This window comes from Thunnus albacares, chromosome 11 (assembly GCF_914725855.1).
Source record: "Thunnus albacares chromosome 11, fThuAlb1.1, whole genome shotgun sequence".
In the NCBI taxonomy this organism is placed as follows: Eukaryota; Metazoa; Chordata; class Actinopteri; order Scombriformes; family Scombridae; genus Thunnus; species Thunnus albacares.
In genome coordinates this window covers 33,875,958-33,894,497 of record NC_058116.1, presented here as the reverse complement: position 1 = coordinate 33,894,497, position 18,540 = coordinate 33,875,958, and the positions used below count along the sequence as shown (strand labels likewise).

The 18,540-nt window shown below is 40.6% G+C and overlaps 1 protein-coding gene and 1 long non-coding RNA gene across 2 annotated transcripts in view; one reads left to right on the top strand and one right to left on the bottom strand.

Moving 5' to 3' along the window:
• Positions 1 to 6,285: 6,285 nt before the first annotated feature.
• Positions 6,286 to 7,084, bottom strand: LOC122992617. Its single transcript, XR_006406081.1, has 2 exons — positions 7,035 to 7,084; positions 6,286 to 6,944 (listed from the first exon to the last, which is right to left on the bottom strand). It is a non-coding gene; the product is annotated as an uncharacterized LOC122992617 (long non-coding RNA).
• acvr2aa (activin A receptor type 2Aa) overlaps positions 6,941 to 18,540 on the top strand; it is a 20,974-nt gene continuing 9,374 nt past the window's right edge. The window contains exons 1-4 of the mRNA XM_044366463.1: positions 6,941 to 7,440; positions 10,252 to 10,492; positions 11,286 to 11,395; positions 15,039 to 15,193. Coding sequence (XP_044222398.1) covers positions 7,386 to 7,440; positions 10,252 to 10,492; positions 11,286 to 11,395; positions 15,039 to 15,193 — 561 coding nt within the window. The 5' untranslated portion in view covers positions 6,941 to 7,385. The remainder of the gene's footprint in view (positions 7,441 to 10,251; positions 10,493 to 11,285; positions 11,396 to 15,038; positions 15,194 to 18,540) is intronic.

Genomic DNA, 18,540 nt, shown 5'->3' with positions numbered 1-18,540 from the left:
CTCGTCGAGGGTTTGACAGAGTTAATAATTAGAATCAGGAGTGTTAGAGGAGATAAAACATGCAGGCTGATGAGATGAAATATGAGCTGACAGAATCTTTTAGTAAAACATTGTTTGTTTAGCTTCATAAACAGCTGCACTGAGATCAGTGAAATGTCGATCATTATTAATTAATTTAAATTGACATAAAAGTCAACAGTTTATTTTGCTGTTAATGTTCTCGTTATTGTATCCTCAGCTGTGTCAGACCTTGTGAAGTCGGTTTAGATGTGAGCGCTACCGTCGATCACATGTGTGATGATGGTTTACAGTCCATGTGATGAATTAATGATATGAACTCTAGAAACAGCTGCACAGCTGTGTGTGATGTCAGCTGTTCTGCTGCTGCACAACCTCGCCGGCTTCTTCCCCTTCGGTTCATTGACAGGTGTAGAGACGGGTGGAGCGGGCGGCATGTCTTCCTCCATCTATGGAGAACTGTTGAAGTGGAAATGAGGCTTGTGCATGTAAATGGACTGCACTTATATACTTATATGGCGGCTTTCCTCCGACCACTCAAAGCACATTAACACACACATTCATACACTGGTGGTGCAGCCCAGTTCCTCCATGACTGAGATTTATGAAACAGAACCATAAACGCACAGCTTTATAAATCTGATGAAAGCATTGCGCCTGGCTTTGTGCGCACACACAGTTTCAGTCATGAATCCACCAGGTCTGTCAGGTTCAGATCCACCGGACAGGAAATGTTCTGCAGAACCAAAACTTGGAGCTAAAAGAGAATAAAAAGTCACCAGATACACTTGAACATTACACAGTGTTGATATAAAGTATTGATCAAAGCAGCTGTGAATCACAGTGATCTGGAGGAGCTGTGAGTTACATAATAGAACATTGTGTCCTCCCGGCTTCATTTTAAAGTTATTCCTGTAATCCGGCCTGAAGCAGCGGCTGCTGGAGGAGAAGACGTCCCTCAGGTCCTCTCAGCAGCCTGATGTGTTCTGTAGGAGCGTTATGTAACAGCAAACAGCGCGGAGGCTAATCATAGCCTGTGTTTAACATGTGGTTAACACTGCACAGAGCACGCTCCATGTTCACTCACTGAGGTCACAAACAGCACAAAGTCTCACAGAAATCAAAAACGTTCTTATATTATATATCTGCTTTTTAATGTTGTTTATTTGTTCATCTGTTTACTGGACAGCAGACAACTTTTACATTTTGCCTTAAAATCGATTATTATCTCATACTTATCTTTATCAAAATGCTCAAAGTTCTGACTTTGTCTCACAGTATAATGACCTTTCTTATAAACTCACATTATCTTTTAACAGAATGATGTTTTCTGACAGGATTTTGAAGTTATTTCATAAAGTCAGTATTTTTTCAAAAAATTACAATTTTATCTCATAATGACATTTCATCATAAAATTATCTTATGATAATTTGTTTATATAATTATATTGTCTCAAAATGTAACTTTTTTTTCATATCAGGGTGTCCATTATTAGGAATTAATGGACACCCTGCAGCCAATCAGAATCGAGTATTCACCCAGACCATGGTCTAATTCCAGTTATCATCTTATGATCATTATTGAACACATGAATGAACAGAATAATACAGCGTCTTTCAGCCAACAGCAGCATGAGTGAGAGTGTGAGGAGGAGCGTCAGGTTTGGTCATGTGGGACAGCAGAGCTTCATGTATGTGGGCTGAAGGTCGGCGGTCTGACAGCAATGACACGCTGCGACAGATGCAGCGCTGTCCTCCTGACATCCACCCGACCACTCACTCCGACCTCAGCGGGGTCATCTCACCGCTCCGTCACTTTTAGATCTTTGATTAAAAGTTAATGAGCTGAGGAATGCCGAGCAGCCGAGGTATTTCCACGCTGCAGGAACACAAAGGCTGCATGTCCCAGAGGACGCTGTCAGCAGAATAATGAGTCGCTTCATAAATCCTCCTACTGAACGCCCACATGCAACACAGCACACGGACACGTCCAACATGTCCAACCACTGCACACGGACACGTCCAACATGTTCAACCACTGCACACGGACACGTCCAACATGTTCAACCACAGGACACGGACACGTCCAACATGTTCAACCACAGGACACGGACACGTCCAACATGTTCAACCACAGGACATGGACACGTTCAACATGTCCAACCACTGCACATAGACACGTCCTAATGTTCAACCACAGGACACGGACACGTCCAACATGTTCAACCACAGGACACGGACACGTCCAACATGTCCGACCACTGCACACGGACACGTTCAACATGTCCAACATGTTCAACCACAGCACACGGACACGTCCAACATGTCCGACCACTGCACATAGACACGTCCTACATGTTCAACCACAGGACACGGACACGTCCAACATGTCCAACCACAGGACACGGACACGTCCAACATGTCCAACATGTTCAACCACAGCACATGGACACGTCCAACATGTCCAACCACTGGACACGGACATGTTCAACATGTTCAACCACTGCACACGGACACGTCCAACATGTTCAACCACTGGACATGAACACGTCCAACATGTTCAACCACAGGACACGGACACGTCCTACATGTTCAACCACATTACAGAACACGTCCAACATATTCAACCACAGGACACGGACATGTCCAACATGTCCAACCACTGCACACAGACACGTCCAACATGTCCAACCACTGGACACGAACACGTCCAACATGTTCAACCACATTACACGAACATGTCCAACATCTTCAACCACAGGACACAGACACGTCCAACATGTCCAACCACGGGACACGGACATGTCCAACATGTCCAACCACTGGACACGGACATGTCCAACATGTCCAACCACTGGACACGGACACGTCCAACATGTTCAACCACATTACACGAACACGTCCAACATCTTCAACCACAGGACACGGACACGTCCAACATGTCCAACCACTGCACACGGACACGTCCAACATGTCCAACCACAGGACATGGACATGTCCAACATGTCCAACCACTGGACACGAACACGTCCAACATGTTCAACCACATTACACGAACACGTCCAACATGTCCAACCACAGGACACGGACATGTCCAACATGTCCAACCACTGGACACGAACACGTCCAACATGTCCAACCACTGGACACGGACACGTCCAACATGTTCAACCACATTACACGAACACGTCCAACATCTTCAACCACAGGACACGGACACGTCCAACATGTCCAACCACTGCACACGGACACGTCCAACATGTCCAACCACAGGACATGGACATGTCCAACATGTCCAACCACTGGACACGAACACGTCCAACATGTTCAACCACATTACACGAACACGTCCAACATGTTCAACCACAGGACACGGACACGTCCTACATGTTCAACAGAACACATCATGATCTTTAGTACAGATACTGACCTGTAGGAACAAACTGTACCCCAGATCTGTGAGCCAATAGGAAGAGAGAAGGGTCACTTCCTTTAGTTTCCCCACATGGATGTATTATAAGAGCTGGATATGGTACCGCCGCTCAGCCTTGCAGCCAATTTTTCCCAGCAGCCACTCATGGTATTGCAGCAACAAATTCCCCTGCGGCTCAAAAAGCATTTTCCCCATAGACCACCACTGTAAAAGAGACGTCTGTAAAAGTGTTGAGCAGACGCCTTAAACTGCAAACAAGGTTAATTATGACTCTTTCTATTATGACTTATTTTATCCTTTTATGTTTGTAAAACTTTCCTCGAGCCAAGAAAAGTGATATAAAAATCTGCAGCACCACCACAATGTAAAGTCTATGGGCTGAGTGGGAACTCATGGCCAGAGAAACACCACTGCACATATTTAGTGGGCCGCATACCCACAGAAGTAAATCGGGAAACTAGAAACTTTCTTGGTGTATGCACCAGGTGAGAACTTCTTATTGGACTGAATAAGTACTATCTTTAGGTCCTGTATCCAACTCTTATAATACATCCATGGTTCCCCAGAAGTTGGGTGTGTCACTTCCTTTAAGGTCCCCAGAAGTCAGGTTAGCCATTTCCTTTAAGGTTCCCAGAAGTCAGGTATGTCACTTCCTTTAGAGTCCTCAGAATTCTTTCAGTGGCTCAAAGGACAAAACGCTCCCTCCCTTCCATCCATTTGCTTCTTTTGGCTTTTTAAAAAGTTTTATCTTGCAGGTTGTAGTCTTAATTTCTAATTTATAAATGTATGCTCAGATTTTTCCCACTATGTTACAAAAATTAAATAGAAATATTTTTAATGAATAATGAACACTTTTTAACCTGTTATGATAATAAAGTGAATAACTTCTTTCACAAAACAAGTAATTTGAGGTAAATAATCTTTCTGATCCCATCCAATGTGAATGCATAAATGACAAACGTATCAGTCTTTAAGTTCATGTGTAGTTTTATTCCTTTATTCAACTCTCAGTCACTTTACATCATCTGACAGCAGCTGTGTAAATCTAATTCACAAGTATTTTTACTTATTGTTGTGAGTTTCCTACCTCCATTCATCCTGAGACACCAGCAAGCTGGAAGATGCTTCAGTGTAAAAACTTTGTGCAGAGCTGATGTGTGTGGATGATGCTGTATTTTTAATCCAAAACACCTCCAGTGAAAAGTTCCAGCAGCAGAGCAGCAGCAGCGGCAGCAGCAGTAGCAGAGCAGTGGCAGAGCAGCAGCAGTAGCAGAGCAGCAGCAGTAGCAGAGCAGCAGCGGCAGCAGCAGAGCAGCAGCAGAGCAGTGGCAGAGCAGCAGCAGTAGCAGAGCAGTGGCAGAGCAGCAGCAGTAGTAGAGCAGCAGCAGTAGCAGAGCAGCAGCGGCAGCAGCAGAGCAGCAGCAGAGCAGAGGCAGAGCAGCAGCAGTAGCAGAGCAGCAGCAGTAGCAGAGCAGCAGCGGCAGCAGCAGAGCAGCAGCAGAGCAGTGGCAGAGCAGCAGCAGTAGCAGAGCAGCAGCGGCAGCAGCAGAGCAGCAGCAGAGCAGTGGCAGAGCAGCAGCAGTAGCAGAACAGCAGCAGCGGCAGCAGCAGTAGCAGAGCAGTGGCAGAGCAGCAGCAGTAGCAGAGCAGCAGCAGTAGCAGAGCAGCAGCGGCAGCAGCAGAGCAGCAGCAGAGCAGTGGCAGAGCAGCAGCAGTAGCAGAGCAGCAGCGGCAGCAGCAGAGCAGCAGCAGAGCAGTGGCAGAGCAGTGGCAGAGCAGCAGCAGTAGCAGAGCAGCAGCAGCGGCAGAGCAGCAGCGGCAGCAGAGCAGCGGCAGAGCAGCAGCGGCAGCAGAGCAGCAGCAGAGCAGCAGCAGAGCAGTGGCAGAGCAGCAGCAGCAGCAGAGCAGCAGCAGAGCAGCAGCAGAGCAGTGGCAGAGCAGCAGCAGTAGCAGAGCAGCAGCAGCGGCAGAGCAGCGGCAGCAGCAACGCCACCAAACAAACAAAAAGAAGCTGTTTCTATGTTCCTATTGGACAGATGAGCGACTGAGCAGCAGTGAACACAGCGTTACTACAGATTAGTGCTGGATTATAGCAAAGGGATTATATATGATGGGTCAGAATTGATCTGTAACTGGGACACCCATCACCGATCGAATCCAGGTCAATCTCATGTCATGTAGATTTGAACTTTCTCTGCAGACATGTGGAGAGTTTAAGGCTTTATGTTCAATCCTCTTATTGGACGTGAAGAGAAGATGAATCAGATTTACAGCCTGGATCTTGTTAGCTAAGAGATGTTTGTGGCCTGTTGTCTTTAAAATGACTTTACATTTTAAAGGCACGTTAAAATTATTGGCCAACAGTATTATGTATTGATTATGTATTGATTATAGTATTGACTATGTATTAGTTATTCTATTAATTATTTATTATGTATTGATTATGTATTGATTATAGTATTGATTATGTATTAATTATGATTACCCTCCGCGGTGCGGTCCGTCCTGCTCCTCCATGTTGTCAGTAAACCGCGGCTCTGACGTCCCGCCACTCTCCCTGCAGGGGGCGGGTACTTCTCTGTCATTCCAGCCGTCCTGTGTCGCGAGACCGCACATGATTGGTGGAGGAATACGGGCTGACCTCCTTCTACACATCCTATTGGCCACTGCCGGTGTCAGTCACAGCATCCAGATTCTATGGAAGGAGGTGAAAAAAAAAACAAAAATAATCTGAGCGAGGCGGCCATCTTGCCTGGGAGAGAGTGGAAGTGAAGACGCAAAGGACCCGCAGCAGGAAGAACAAACCTCGGGTGTTTATTTTCATTCAGTCCGGGATCATTTACAGGACGGATCCGCTCTCTCGCTGAGGGGGAGCTGCTGGATGTGTACGCGGCCTGCGGGTTTCCTTCCTCGGTGTCCAGCTCGGGAATTCGCTCCCGTCCGACCAGTCGGGCTGCTCTCCGCGGAGCTAAGCTAACGGCTAGCCGGGCCAGCCAGCTGTCAGTGCCCGGGCAGAGTTCGTGAGCGGCGGATTCGGGGTTGAAGTTTCAGTCGATAACACTTTGTTTCACCGGGAGCGTGTGGACTCTGATCCCGGATCACACCACCATGCTAGCTGCTTTTTTTGTTCGATAACATGTCGTGAACAGTCGGGGTCAGCTTAGAGAAAAGGAGGCAGGTTTTGTAACTAAGAGGAGGAATTTGGAGCGACTTTACCAGCAGCTAGCTGTGGCTGGAGCTCCACTTAATCCCACTGTCATTCGTGCTCTGGAAATACACTAACAGTTGAATCGATGAAAATGTCCTCGATAAAGCCGGAGAAGAAGACTGTTTTTCTGTTCGCTATCGCCCCTAGTTTGACCGTCTCATGCCGGCTGCACAGCTGTCAGTGACTTTACTCTACCTGAGAGTCGGCCTGTCCATCTGCCTCCGATCCCGGGGAAGATACCTGAGGGTCGGCCTGTCGAGCTGCCTCTGATCCCGGGGAAGATACCTGAGAGTCGGCCGGTCCAGCTGCCTCTGATCCCGGGGAGGATACCTGAGAGTCGGCCTGTCGAGCAGCCTCTGATCCCGGGGAAGATACCTGAGAGTCGGATGATGTTTAATGGTTGTTGTAGGTGAAGCCTGCTAGCTGATCCCCGTCTCTTAACCAGGCCTGCTCTCTGATAAACGGCTTATATCTACAGCTCCGTGTTCAGGATTTACTTGGTTTCACGGTGGAGGATTCTGTCAGAGTCCTCACATGTTACGTGGTGAGTTCAGGACTGAACTGGATGTTTGAACCGGGACAAAGCTCCGTCCTGCTCCATGGTGCAGGCGCTCAGAGTCGGCTGTAAGCAGCAGAGCCATCGCTGGGTTAAAGGGACGCTAATCCTGCCGTGTCTTCGCTTTGGGATTATAACTCAAATTAAGGATTTTTATCTTTGGATCCACAATGGGATCAGCGACCAAACTGGCCTTCAGTGTTTTCCTCATCTCCTGCTCCTCAGGTGAGTCTGCAGCCGTCACACAGCTCATACCTGTCAGGACACACTGTACATACAGGTGCAGTTGAGTCCACCATAGTAACCACACAGAGCCTGTCATCACTGAGTCCACTACGCTCCACATTAATGACTAATTAGTATTTAAAAATGTCACACAGCTTTCTACAGCCCGAGGTGACGTTTTCAGATTGTTCATTTTGTCCAAAGATATTCAGTAGCAGCGATGGAAGTAACTAAATATATTTACTCAAGTACTTCAGTACAGTTAGAGGTACTTGTACTTTACTTGAGTATTTCCATGTGATGCTACTTTCTACATTTCAGAGGGAAATATTGTACTTTCTACTCCACTACATTTATTTGACAGCTTTAGTTACTTTTCAGATGAAGATTTGACACAATGGATAATATAACAAGCTTTTAAAATACAACACATTGTTAAAGATGAAACCAGTGGTTTCCAACCTTTTTGTCTTTTGACGTCTTACAAAAAGCAGTGTGTAGTCGGGGTCACATTTCACATGTCTATGAGTTGTTAACAGCTCCACCAAATAGTGATTTTTCCCTCTAAACTTCTCACATGCTTTCATTTCAATAAATGTTCAAATGATCCAATATTTCAGCAAAAATCAAAGATTAGAGAAAAAGTCCAAAAACTGAAAACAGATTTGTGTATCAGAACTTTGTTTTTTCTTCTTTCCTCTCCCATTAATCATCTCACCACCCCTCAGATTTATCTGCTGACCCTTTGGAGGGGCCCGACCCCTAGGTTGGGAACCACTGGACTAAACTAGCTAACTGTATATAAAGTAGTGTAAACTAGCTCCACCTCCAGCAGCTACAACAGTAACATGCTGCTCTAACACTGATGCTTCACTATTAATAATCTAATGATGTCATATATATATATATATATAATAATAAACATCTGTCAATTCTCCTCTTAATTCATCGATTATTTGTCGTAAATGTCATTAAATTGTTGATGAAATCATTGACTCCTGCAGCTCTTCTAGACTAACAGAATGTTGTCGGACTGACAGGATCATATTCTGATAGTGAAATAAGTTATTTCGCTGGTTTTGAACAGTGTCTCCAGCGTTTCACGGCGGCAGCAGTAGCGGCGGAGTCAGCTAGCTTGTGTCCAGTGTTTTTGTAATTACTCTCACGGCCAGAAGGGGGAGACAACAGTCCCGCACTGCAGCTTTAAAAGTTGGCAACTATTGATTAAAGGACTAATCGTTGCAGCTTTAGACAAACTGTAATGTACTGTAGTTTAGCAGCTGACATATAGGCTGATATATCTGCAGTCAGCTGGTCTCTAGTTGCAGAACATCACAGCTTCAGTCACAACTATTTTATCTGAGTAAAGGTTCACACACTCAGAGATACTCAGCTGGACAGGCTGGAACCTGCTCAACTACTGAAACTATCAATATATTAGCTTCTATAGTCACACAGCTGCAGAGACAGAGATCCCGTCCTTTAGTACAGAGACGCTTCATGTACGTCATCATCTGTTTACACACAACTGCTGTCACACCTCAGACAGGAAGCTGTTTACACTCAGGAGGTGATGTTAGCAGCACAGTGTCACAAGAACATCTGGACACATGCTGCTGCTGCTGCTGCTGCTGCTGCTGCTGCTGCAGTGAACACATCTGGATGAGAATGAACAGCTTCATGTTGTCCATCAGCCCTCCTGCTGCGTGTGTGTGTGTGTGTGTGTGTGTGTGTGTGTGTGTGTGTGGAGGTTCAGGTGTTGGTGTGGTGTTTGCTGACAGGTGACTCTTTGATCTGAGAGGTTTTGTGTGTCCTGCAACAACAGTCGGTACACATCCACAGATATTTAGAGCAGAGCTGCAGCGATTAGTCCTCACAGAAATAATCAATCGATTCAGGGCCTTAGTTGATCTATAAAATGTCAGACAATGGTGAACAATGTAAAGACGAGATGTTCAGTTTACTGTCACAGAGACTAAAGAAACCAGAAAATGTTCACAGTGAACAAACTTGGACTCAAAGTGACTGTTCGATATTAATACAGTTCTAAATCGATCAATGGTTTAATCAGTTTTCAAGGCGTCTGGGCTGTGAAGATAAAAGTCACATGTCCTTCAGGAGATTCATGACGTTATGAATGAATCCAGAAAATCATTGATAAGACTTGTTTGAATCATCTTGTTATTGATTGATCTGGTGTCAATATCTCAGTGTCTTTTGCCAAAACTACAAAATATTCCATCAATAAATAGAGAATCTGATCAGAAGCATCATGAACTAACGTGTGTCGATAACGATGATCAATGAGACGTATTGATCGTGTGCTGAGTGCGACAGTGTAGAAACCTCAGTGATTTATTGATTGTTTCTGATCGATACATCACTGAGCCGCAGACACAGACGATGACAAGTCAAAGTTGAGTTTTGACTTGAGAAGCAGCAGCAGCTCAGAGTCCGTTCAGTAGCTCGTCTGCTTCCAGTCGACACGTCGGCGTCACAGCTGGAGGGAGCTGCTGATTGGCTGGAAGTGACACCTGTCAGGTGACCTTCATGCGGGGGGGGGGGGGGGGGGGGGGGGGGGGGGGGGGGGGGGGGGGGGCTGTTCTGAGCACGCTCAGATGTTTTCACAACAAACAGGCTGCAGCAGGAAGTCCTCCAGTAAACATCAGCTTTCTCCTCCCGCATTATCACAGCTGCCAGAACATTAATCAGCAGTTATTTTGATCATTGAGTTATTGATACATGGTGCTCAGTTTTCCTAATGAATTCACTCTGTGTGAAACCTTTTAATTTCTCCTCTCTGCTTCTCAGGTGCCATCCTGGGACGCTCAGAGACTCAGGAGTGTGTCCACTACAACTACAACCCTTCTTCCTCCTCCTCCTCCTCCTCCTCTTCGGTGTTGGAGAGTCGGGGGAACCTCAGCGGGGTGGAGCCCTGCTACGGGGAGAAGGACAAGAGGCTGCACTGCTTTGCCACCTGGAAGAACGTGTCAGGAGTCGTGCAGGTGGTGAAACAGGGGTGCTGGTTGGACGACGTCAACTGTTACGACAGGTGAGCAGCAGCAGGGTTGAGCCGACGGGAACACACTCAAACCAGTTTGATATCAAGCCAAATACCAGACTGGACTGGTAACACTGATAGACGACAAACCCTCCGTTCTGAAAAAGACTTTCAAACTTTTATTGCAACATAACACACACACACACACACACACACACACACACACACACACACACACAGTGTGTTGTAGCGTGACGGCATGTTTCTGGTTTCCTGTCAGCTCGTGTCTCTGCGTGTCGCTGAACTCGTTTACCTGCAGCTCTGACGTGTTTCAAGCTGCAGCAGGAGGAGCCGATCACACCAATACGATCAATACGTTTGTCTTTACCTCACCTGTACTGACCGCTGCTCACTGATGTCAGTCTGAAAGTTCAGTTTCTGCTGTTTTTTTTTTTACTGTATGAGACTTGAGAAGACAGTGATAGTGAGACAGTGGTGATGAAGGTGAACAGAGTATTTAACTATTAGTGGACAAACATATTTAAAACATTTAAAATGTTCCCAAGTTTATTCTTCCTAGCTTCCTGCATGTGTATTATTGTGTTGTGTTGTCACAAAGCAATCCAAACTCAAGGGCTACTCTATTAGCTATTTTTCAAGAGCTTTCAACCAGATCAGACAGTCTTCCTCAGCCGATGAAGTTGTTTAGTTGTCATGGAGACAGATCTGTTGACATGTCTTAAAAAAGGAAGTATGAAAAGTACTGACATGTTGACGTTCACCCAGCTCTTCTTCTTCTTCTTCATGAGCTCTGTGACGACGTTTGTTCTTCTTCTCCTGACAGGAGCGAGTGTGTGGAGAAGAAAGATGCTCCTGAAGTCTTCTTCTGCTGCTGTGAAGGAAGTTTGTGTAACAAAAAGTTCTTCTACAGCCCCGACCAGCCTCAGATACCGAGTAAGATCAACGTACCTGCGTCCATTTCTCCTGACAGAATGTACAGTTGAAAGTTTTCAGCAGTCTGTCCAAAGAAAACAGGACAGAGAGCCTGAATTGCTTCACACCATTGTACTGCAGACTGCATGTCCTCTCACATGACAAACACTGCAGATATACAGTAAATACAGTAAATACAGTAAATACAGATATACAGTAAATACAGTAAATACAGTAAATACAGATATACAGTAAATACAGTAAATACAGATATACAGTAAATACAGATATACAGTAAATACAGTTATACAGTAAATACAGTTATACAGTAAATACAGATATACAGTAAATACAGTAAATACAGTAAATACAGATATACAGTAAATACAGTTATACAGTAAATACAATAAATACAGTAAATACAGATATACAGTAAATACAGTAAATACAGATATACAGTAAATACAGTAAATACAGATATACAGTAAATACAGATATACAGTAAATACAGTTATACAGTAAATACAATAAATACAGTAAATACAGTTATACAGTAAATACAGATATACAGTAAATACAGTTATACAGTAAATACATATATACAGTTATACAGTTATACAGTAAATACAATAAATACAGTAAATACAGTTATACAATAAATACAGATATACAGTAAATACAGTTATACAGTAAATACAGATATACAGTTATACAGTAAATACAGATATACAGTAAATACAGTAAATACAGATATACAGCAAATGCAGTTATACAATAAATACAGTTATACAGTAAATACAGATATACAGTTATACAGTAAATACAGATATACAGTAAATACAGATATACAGTAAATACAGTTATACAGTAAATACAGATATACAGTAAATAGTTATACAGTAAATACAGATATACAATAAATACAGTAAATACAGTTATACAGTAAATACAGATATACAGTAAATACAGTAAATACAGATATACAGTAAATACAGTTATACAGTAAATACAGATATACAGTAAATACAGATATACAGTAAATACAGTTATACAGTAGATATACAGTAAATACAGTAAATACAGATATACAGTAAATACAGTTATACAGTAAATAGATATACAGTAAATACAGATATACAGTAAATAGATATACAGTAAATACAGTTATACAGTAAATAGATATACAGTAAATACAGTAAATACAGATATACAGTAAATACAGTTATACAGTAAATAGATATACAGTAAATACAGTAAATACAGATATACAGTAAATAGATATACAGTAAATACAGTTATACAGTAAATACAGATATACAGTAAATAGATATACAGTAAATACAGTTATACAGTAAATACAGATATACAGTAAATAGATATACAGTAAATACAGATAACCAGTAAATACAGTAAATAGATATACAGTAAATACAGTTATACAGTAAATACAGATATACAGTAAATACAGTAAATAGTTATACAGTAAATACAGTTATACAGTAAATACGGTAAATACAGTTATACAGTAAATACAGTTATATAGTAAATACGGTAAATACAGTTATACAGTAAATGCGGTAAATTCAGTAAATACAGTTATACAGTAAATACAGATATACAGTAAATAGATATACAGTAAATACAGTTATACAGTAAATACGGTAAATACAGTAAATACAGTTATACAGATATACAGTAAATACAGTAAATACAGATATACAGTTATACAGTAAATACAGATATACAGTAAATACAGATATACAGTAAATACAGTTATACAGTTATACAGTAAATACAGATATACAGTAAATACGGTAAGTAGTTATACAGTAAATACAGATATACAGTAAATACAGATATACAGTAAATACAGTTATACAGTAAATACGGTAAATACAGTTATACAGTAAATACAGTTATACAGTAAATACAGATATACAGTAAATACGGTAAATACAGTTATACAGTAAATACAGATATACAGTAAATACAGTTATACAGTAAATACGGTAAATACAGTTATACAGTAAATACGGTAAATACAGTTATACAGTAAATACAGTTATACAGATATACAGTAAATACAGTTATACAGTAAATACAGTTATACAGTAAATACAGATATACAGTAAATACAGTAAATACAGTTATACAGTAAATACGGTAAATACAGTTATACGGTAAATACAGTAAATATAGTTATACAATAAATACAGTTATACAGTAAATACAGATATACAGTAAATACAGTTATACAGTAAATACAGTAAATACAGATATACAGTAAATACAGTTATACAGTAAATACAGTAAATACAGTTATACAGTTATACAGTAAATACAGATATACAGTAAATACAGATATACAGTAAATACAGATATACAGTAAATACAGTAAATACAGTTATACAGTAAATACAGTTATACAGTAAATACAGATATACAGTAAATACAGTAAATACAGTTATACAGTAAATACAGATATACAGTAAATACAGTTATACAGTAAATACAGATATAGTTATACAGTAAATACAGATATACAGTTATACAGTAAATACAGATATACAATAAATACAGATATACAGTAAATACAGTAAATACAGTTATACAGTTATACAGTAAATACAGATATACAGTAAATACAGTTATACAGTAAATACAGATATAGTTATACAGTAAATACAGATATACAGTTATACAGTAAATACAGTTATACAGTAAATACAGATATACAGTAAATACAGTAAATACAGTAAATACGGTAAATACAGATATACAGTAAATACAGTAAATACAGATATAGTTATACAGTAAATACAGATATACAGTTATACAGTAAATACAGTTATACAGTAAATACAGTAAATACAGTAAATACGGTAAATACAGATATACAGTAAATACAGTAAATACAGATATACAGTAAATACAGTAAATACAGATATACAGTAAATACAGATATACAGTAAATACAGTTATACAGTAAATACGGTAAATACAGTAAATACAGATATACAGTAAATACGGTAAATACAGTAAATACAGATATACAGTAAATACAGTAAATACAGTAAATACAGATATACAGTAAATACAGTAAATACAGATATACAGTAAATACAGTTATACAGTAAATACGGTAAATACAGTAAATACAGATATACAGTAAATACAGTAAATACAGATATACAGTAAATACAGTAAATACGGTAAATACAGTAAATACAGATATACAGTAAATACAGTAAATACAGATATACAGTAAATACAGTAAATACAGTAAATACGGTAAATACAGTAAATACAGATATACAGTAAATACAGATATACAGTAACTACAGTTATACAGTAAATACAGATATTTTTTCTTAAAATATTACGACTTTGATTATGATTAAAATGAAGTTTTCTTATCTTTATTTAACAACTAAACAACACACACCTAACATATAAATCCATTTTGACCCCACCCCCAAAGAAAAGTTCGTTTAGATTTTTGTAATATTGTTTTTTTCTCATAAAATTATGACTTTTGTCACATTTTAATTTTCATTTTTTTATTAGCAAAAAAAAGAAAGTGCTCAAAGACGACGATGCTTTCTGTGTTATCGTAGCTTCATAAACTCACCTTTATTTCTCGTCTCTGTGTTTGTTGCCGTAGCGACAAACAAGCCGGTGACATCGCCGCCTCCAGTGCTGACCACTCTGATGTACTCACTGGTTCCCATCATGGCCGTCACCGCCATCGTCTTCTTCTCCTTCTGGATGTACCGACACCACAAACTGGCCTACCCACCTGTACTGGTTCCCACACAGGTGAGACACACACACACACACACACACACTAATGTTACAGGCTTAAAACATTCAAGGACCTGATTGGTTCCTACTGATTGAACAGTGGTGTCACAGAATGAAGGTTAATTAGTAACAGCTGATAGGAGAAGTTACTGGCTGAAGCTTTTAATGGGTAAAAACCATCGACCGTTTACAAAGATGGACGACACGAAGCCAAAACATCTGGATCGCCCCCTGCTGGCTGCTGCAGTATAGGCCATAAGTCCCGCCCCCTCCGTGTTAGCCGAACTACTGCTCCCAATGACGTCACACAGGCAAGATGGCCGCCCCAAGAAAGCAGATATTTTGGCTTCACTTTTGGATAGCGGCAGGAAGTGGAGACACGTCGTCCATATTTATATACAGTCGATAATAAATAACACGAGAACAACCTCTTAATATGTCATCATTAATTAACTTTAAAGTACTTATCTTACTGTTTAGTACATTTTAAGGGGTTTGTTACCCTTAAAGAAGCCTGTAAGTCCTGCAGAAAGCCTTTAAAAAGCCCTTCATATTTCCAATCCATGAATGTTTCCAATAATTTGTCCCAAATCTGAGTAAATCTGTTAAATACCTGAATACTGAGTAAGAATATCGTTAATAAAATCTCATTAACCTGCAGCCAAAATCCCTTAATAACACCTTAAACGCACAATATGTAATTTCAGCCGCTAGGCGTCTCAATCAAAACAATAACAACAGACGGAGTGTGATGACGGTGTGAAGTAGCAAAGGATCATGGGAGTTGTTGTCTTCGTTGTTAAATAAGCAGTTTCAGCGGGATAGGATTACTCCAGCGTTCATCATTCAGGATGTTTTTACTCTCCAGAATAAACAGACCCGGAGATTACAGGTAAAAACACTGAATAAAGTTGTTTCACCTAAAAAAATCAATATTTCTCCGACGATGTTTGGTGACCACCAGACTTCCTGGAGGGGCTGTTAGCCGAGCTGCTGCTAACGTTTGTCCAGTTTATTTCTCTGATAATTTAAGATCCAGACGTCCAATGACTAAAATCCTTCTTCCGGCTAAAAGATATAGTTAAAAACCACCTAAATTTATCATGAAAATGTGTCTTAAAACTGAATAAAAGTCCATTTATAACAGTTTGTGTGGAACAACCACAACGCCGATGTATTATCTTGTATGTGTGTAAGTTACTCTTTGGTAGACGCCATTGTAGCGGACAAACACAGCGCCGCCGTATGCATCTGGTGCGTGTTTACTCTTTGGTAGAGGAGGTATGACGCCATCGACAGGCGACCAAATGAAACGGTCCGTTACTTTGATTAAATTACAGATTTCTCTGAGTTTGAACATTGTTGGAAACATTTGGGATAATGTAAGTACACAACTCAACAACATATATAACATAGGTCTAGTTGTTTTTAGACATTTTAATGTGGAATAATTACATATTATACCTTTAAATTATCCTAAATACTTATTCATCATGTGACGTCACAAACCTGCTAAAATCATTTGTTAATTTAAGTTTTTACAAGTTCAAATTCTTGGAGACATGAAGGGATATGGATCATTTCTCAGGGGTAAAATTAAGGATTAATTAATTGTATTTTTATGGATTATCTGCAAGATTTAAGGATTTTTTTTAAAAGGTAAAAACTGCTTAAAATCAAGCAAAGCAACATGAAAGCCATTCTTTCATTTATACCTTAAAAGGCCTTAAACATTCAAGGATGTTTCCCGTAAACTGCTGGTGAAACATTAAAAGCTTTTAACATATAACGTGTCAGTTAAACTCACAAACCACTTCAAGTCTCCGTTATTAGTTAATTAAAGGACACGATGAAGCTTCTGCAGCGTCAAACACTTATTGATCAGACTGACCTACACTCCGCTGCTCCTCCCCCTCTGATACACCATCAAACTGTCTGAAAGTAACATTATAATCTCATATATTCTATAGAACAAGGTTTCCTTCAGCTGCTTGTGTTTGAAACATTTAGCTTTCGACAACTTTGACGTCTTTTGTTCAATGAAAACTATAAAAACAGATTTGTCGTTGTAAAAGTATCAGAGTTTAAAATCAAGACGTCATTTGAAAGAGTTTAAAAAGGTTTGATTCAACGTCTCTGATCAGGCTGATCTGGTGTTCAGATCAATGACCTGTGGACAGGAAGTGGAGATCAGACCAACATCACAGATCAATACTTCATATTACACATTCAGACAAACTTCCACAGAGATAGAAAACAGTAATTACTAATAAAATATACACACACACACCTACATGTTGTAAACACACATCAATACAGTTACTGATGATGAAAGAAGGAAAGTATATCGGTTAAATAACACCTCAGTGAGGTCATCAATAGGAATCTGTATTGATCAGATGTAATCAGGTTTAGTTTTTGATCACTTCCTGATGCTCATCCGTCCAGAGCAGCTGGATGTTTGACCATAATAACCATAATAACCATAATAACCATGTGCACATGCAGCAGCTGGAGTTCCTCCAGCATGAAGATGTTTTAGTGTCTTGAATCAATAATCAGATGTGAATCTGTGTTTCTGCCTCTCCTCTCGGACCAGCACGCCTTTCATATAATGATCGAGGTAAGAAGATCAAACGTCGCATTGTTTCTGTTGCTCAGCTTCACTGCATCTCTCTGTCCGATTTTATTTTGGGTTTGATTTTTGCATCTTTATTGTCTCCACCAGCCTGACGTCACACTTTTCTTCTCTGCCACGTGATTTCAGTTTTTTCTTTATGCTGTGTGATTGGTTGTTGACGTTGTGATGGAGCGATTGGACGTCCAGCGGCGGTCTGTGCATGACGCGGGTCGAGCATGCGGTCAGGGTCTGGAGGAGGTTCACACCCGATCCACGTTTATCAGCTCCGATCCCATTCAGATACCTGCCGATACTGATACTGATACCAGAGCTCTTTCTTCTTTATTATTATTGTTGTTGTTGTTGTTGTTGGTATTATGTGTAAGGTGACATGAGGCTGTAATAAAAGACACAGCACCACTTATTAAAAGAGAAAAAAATACAGAAAAATGCATTAAATTTAAATATATTCCAAAGCCAGTCAATCGGCTTCACATACAAACAGGTGTAGGAGTGCTGGTTGCTATGGCACAGCAATGCGTTAGCAACAGGAAGTAGATTTCTATACATGAGTTGAAAAGTAATAAGAGAGTCAGTTCAGTTTCTTCATGAGGTTTTCATAGTGAACATTTGAAATAAAAGTGATGCAGAGAAATAAATATCTACACTATCGCCTGTTTGGGTCGGAGGATCTGAGCGTCGCCCCCCCGGCAGCCACAAGCACGACTCTGCTGCCTGCAGC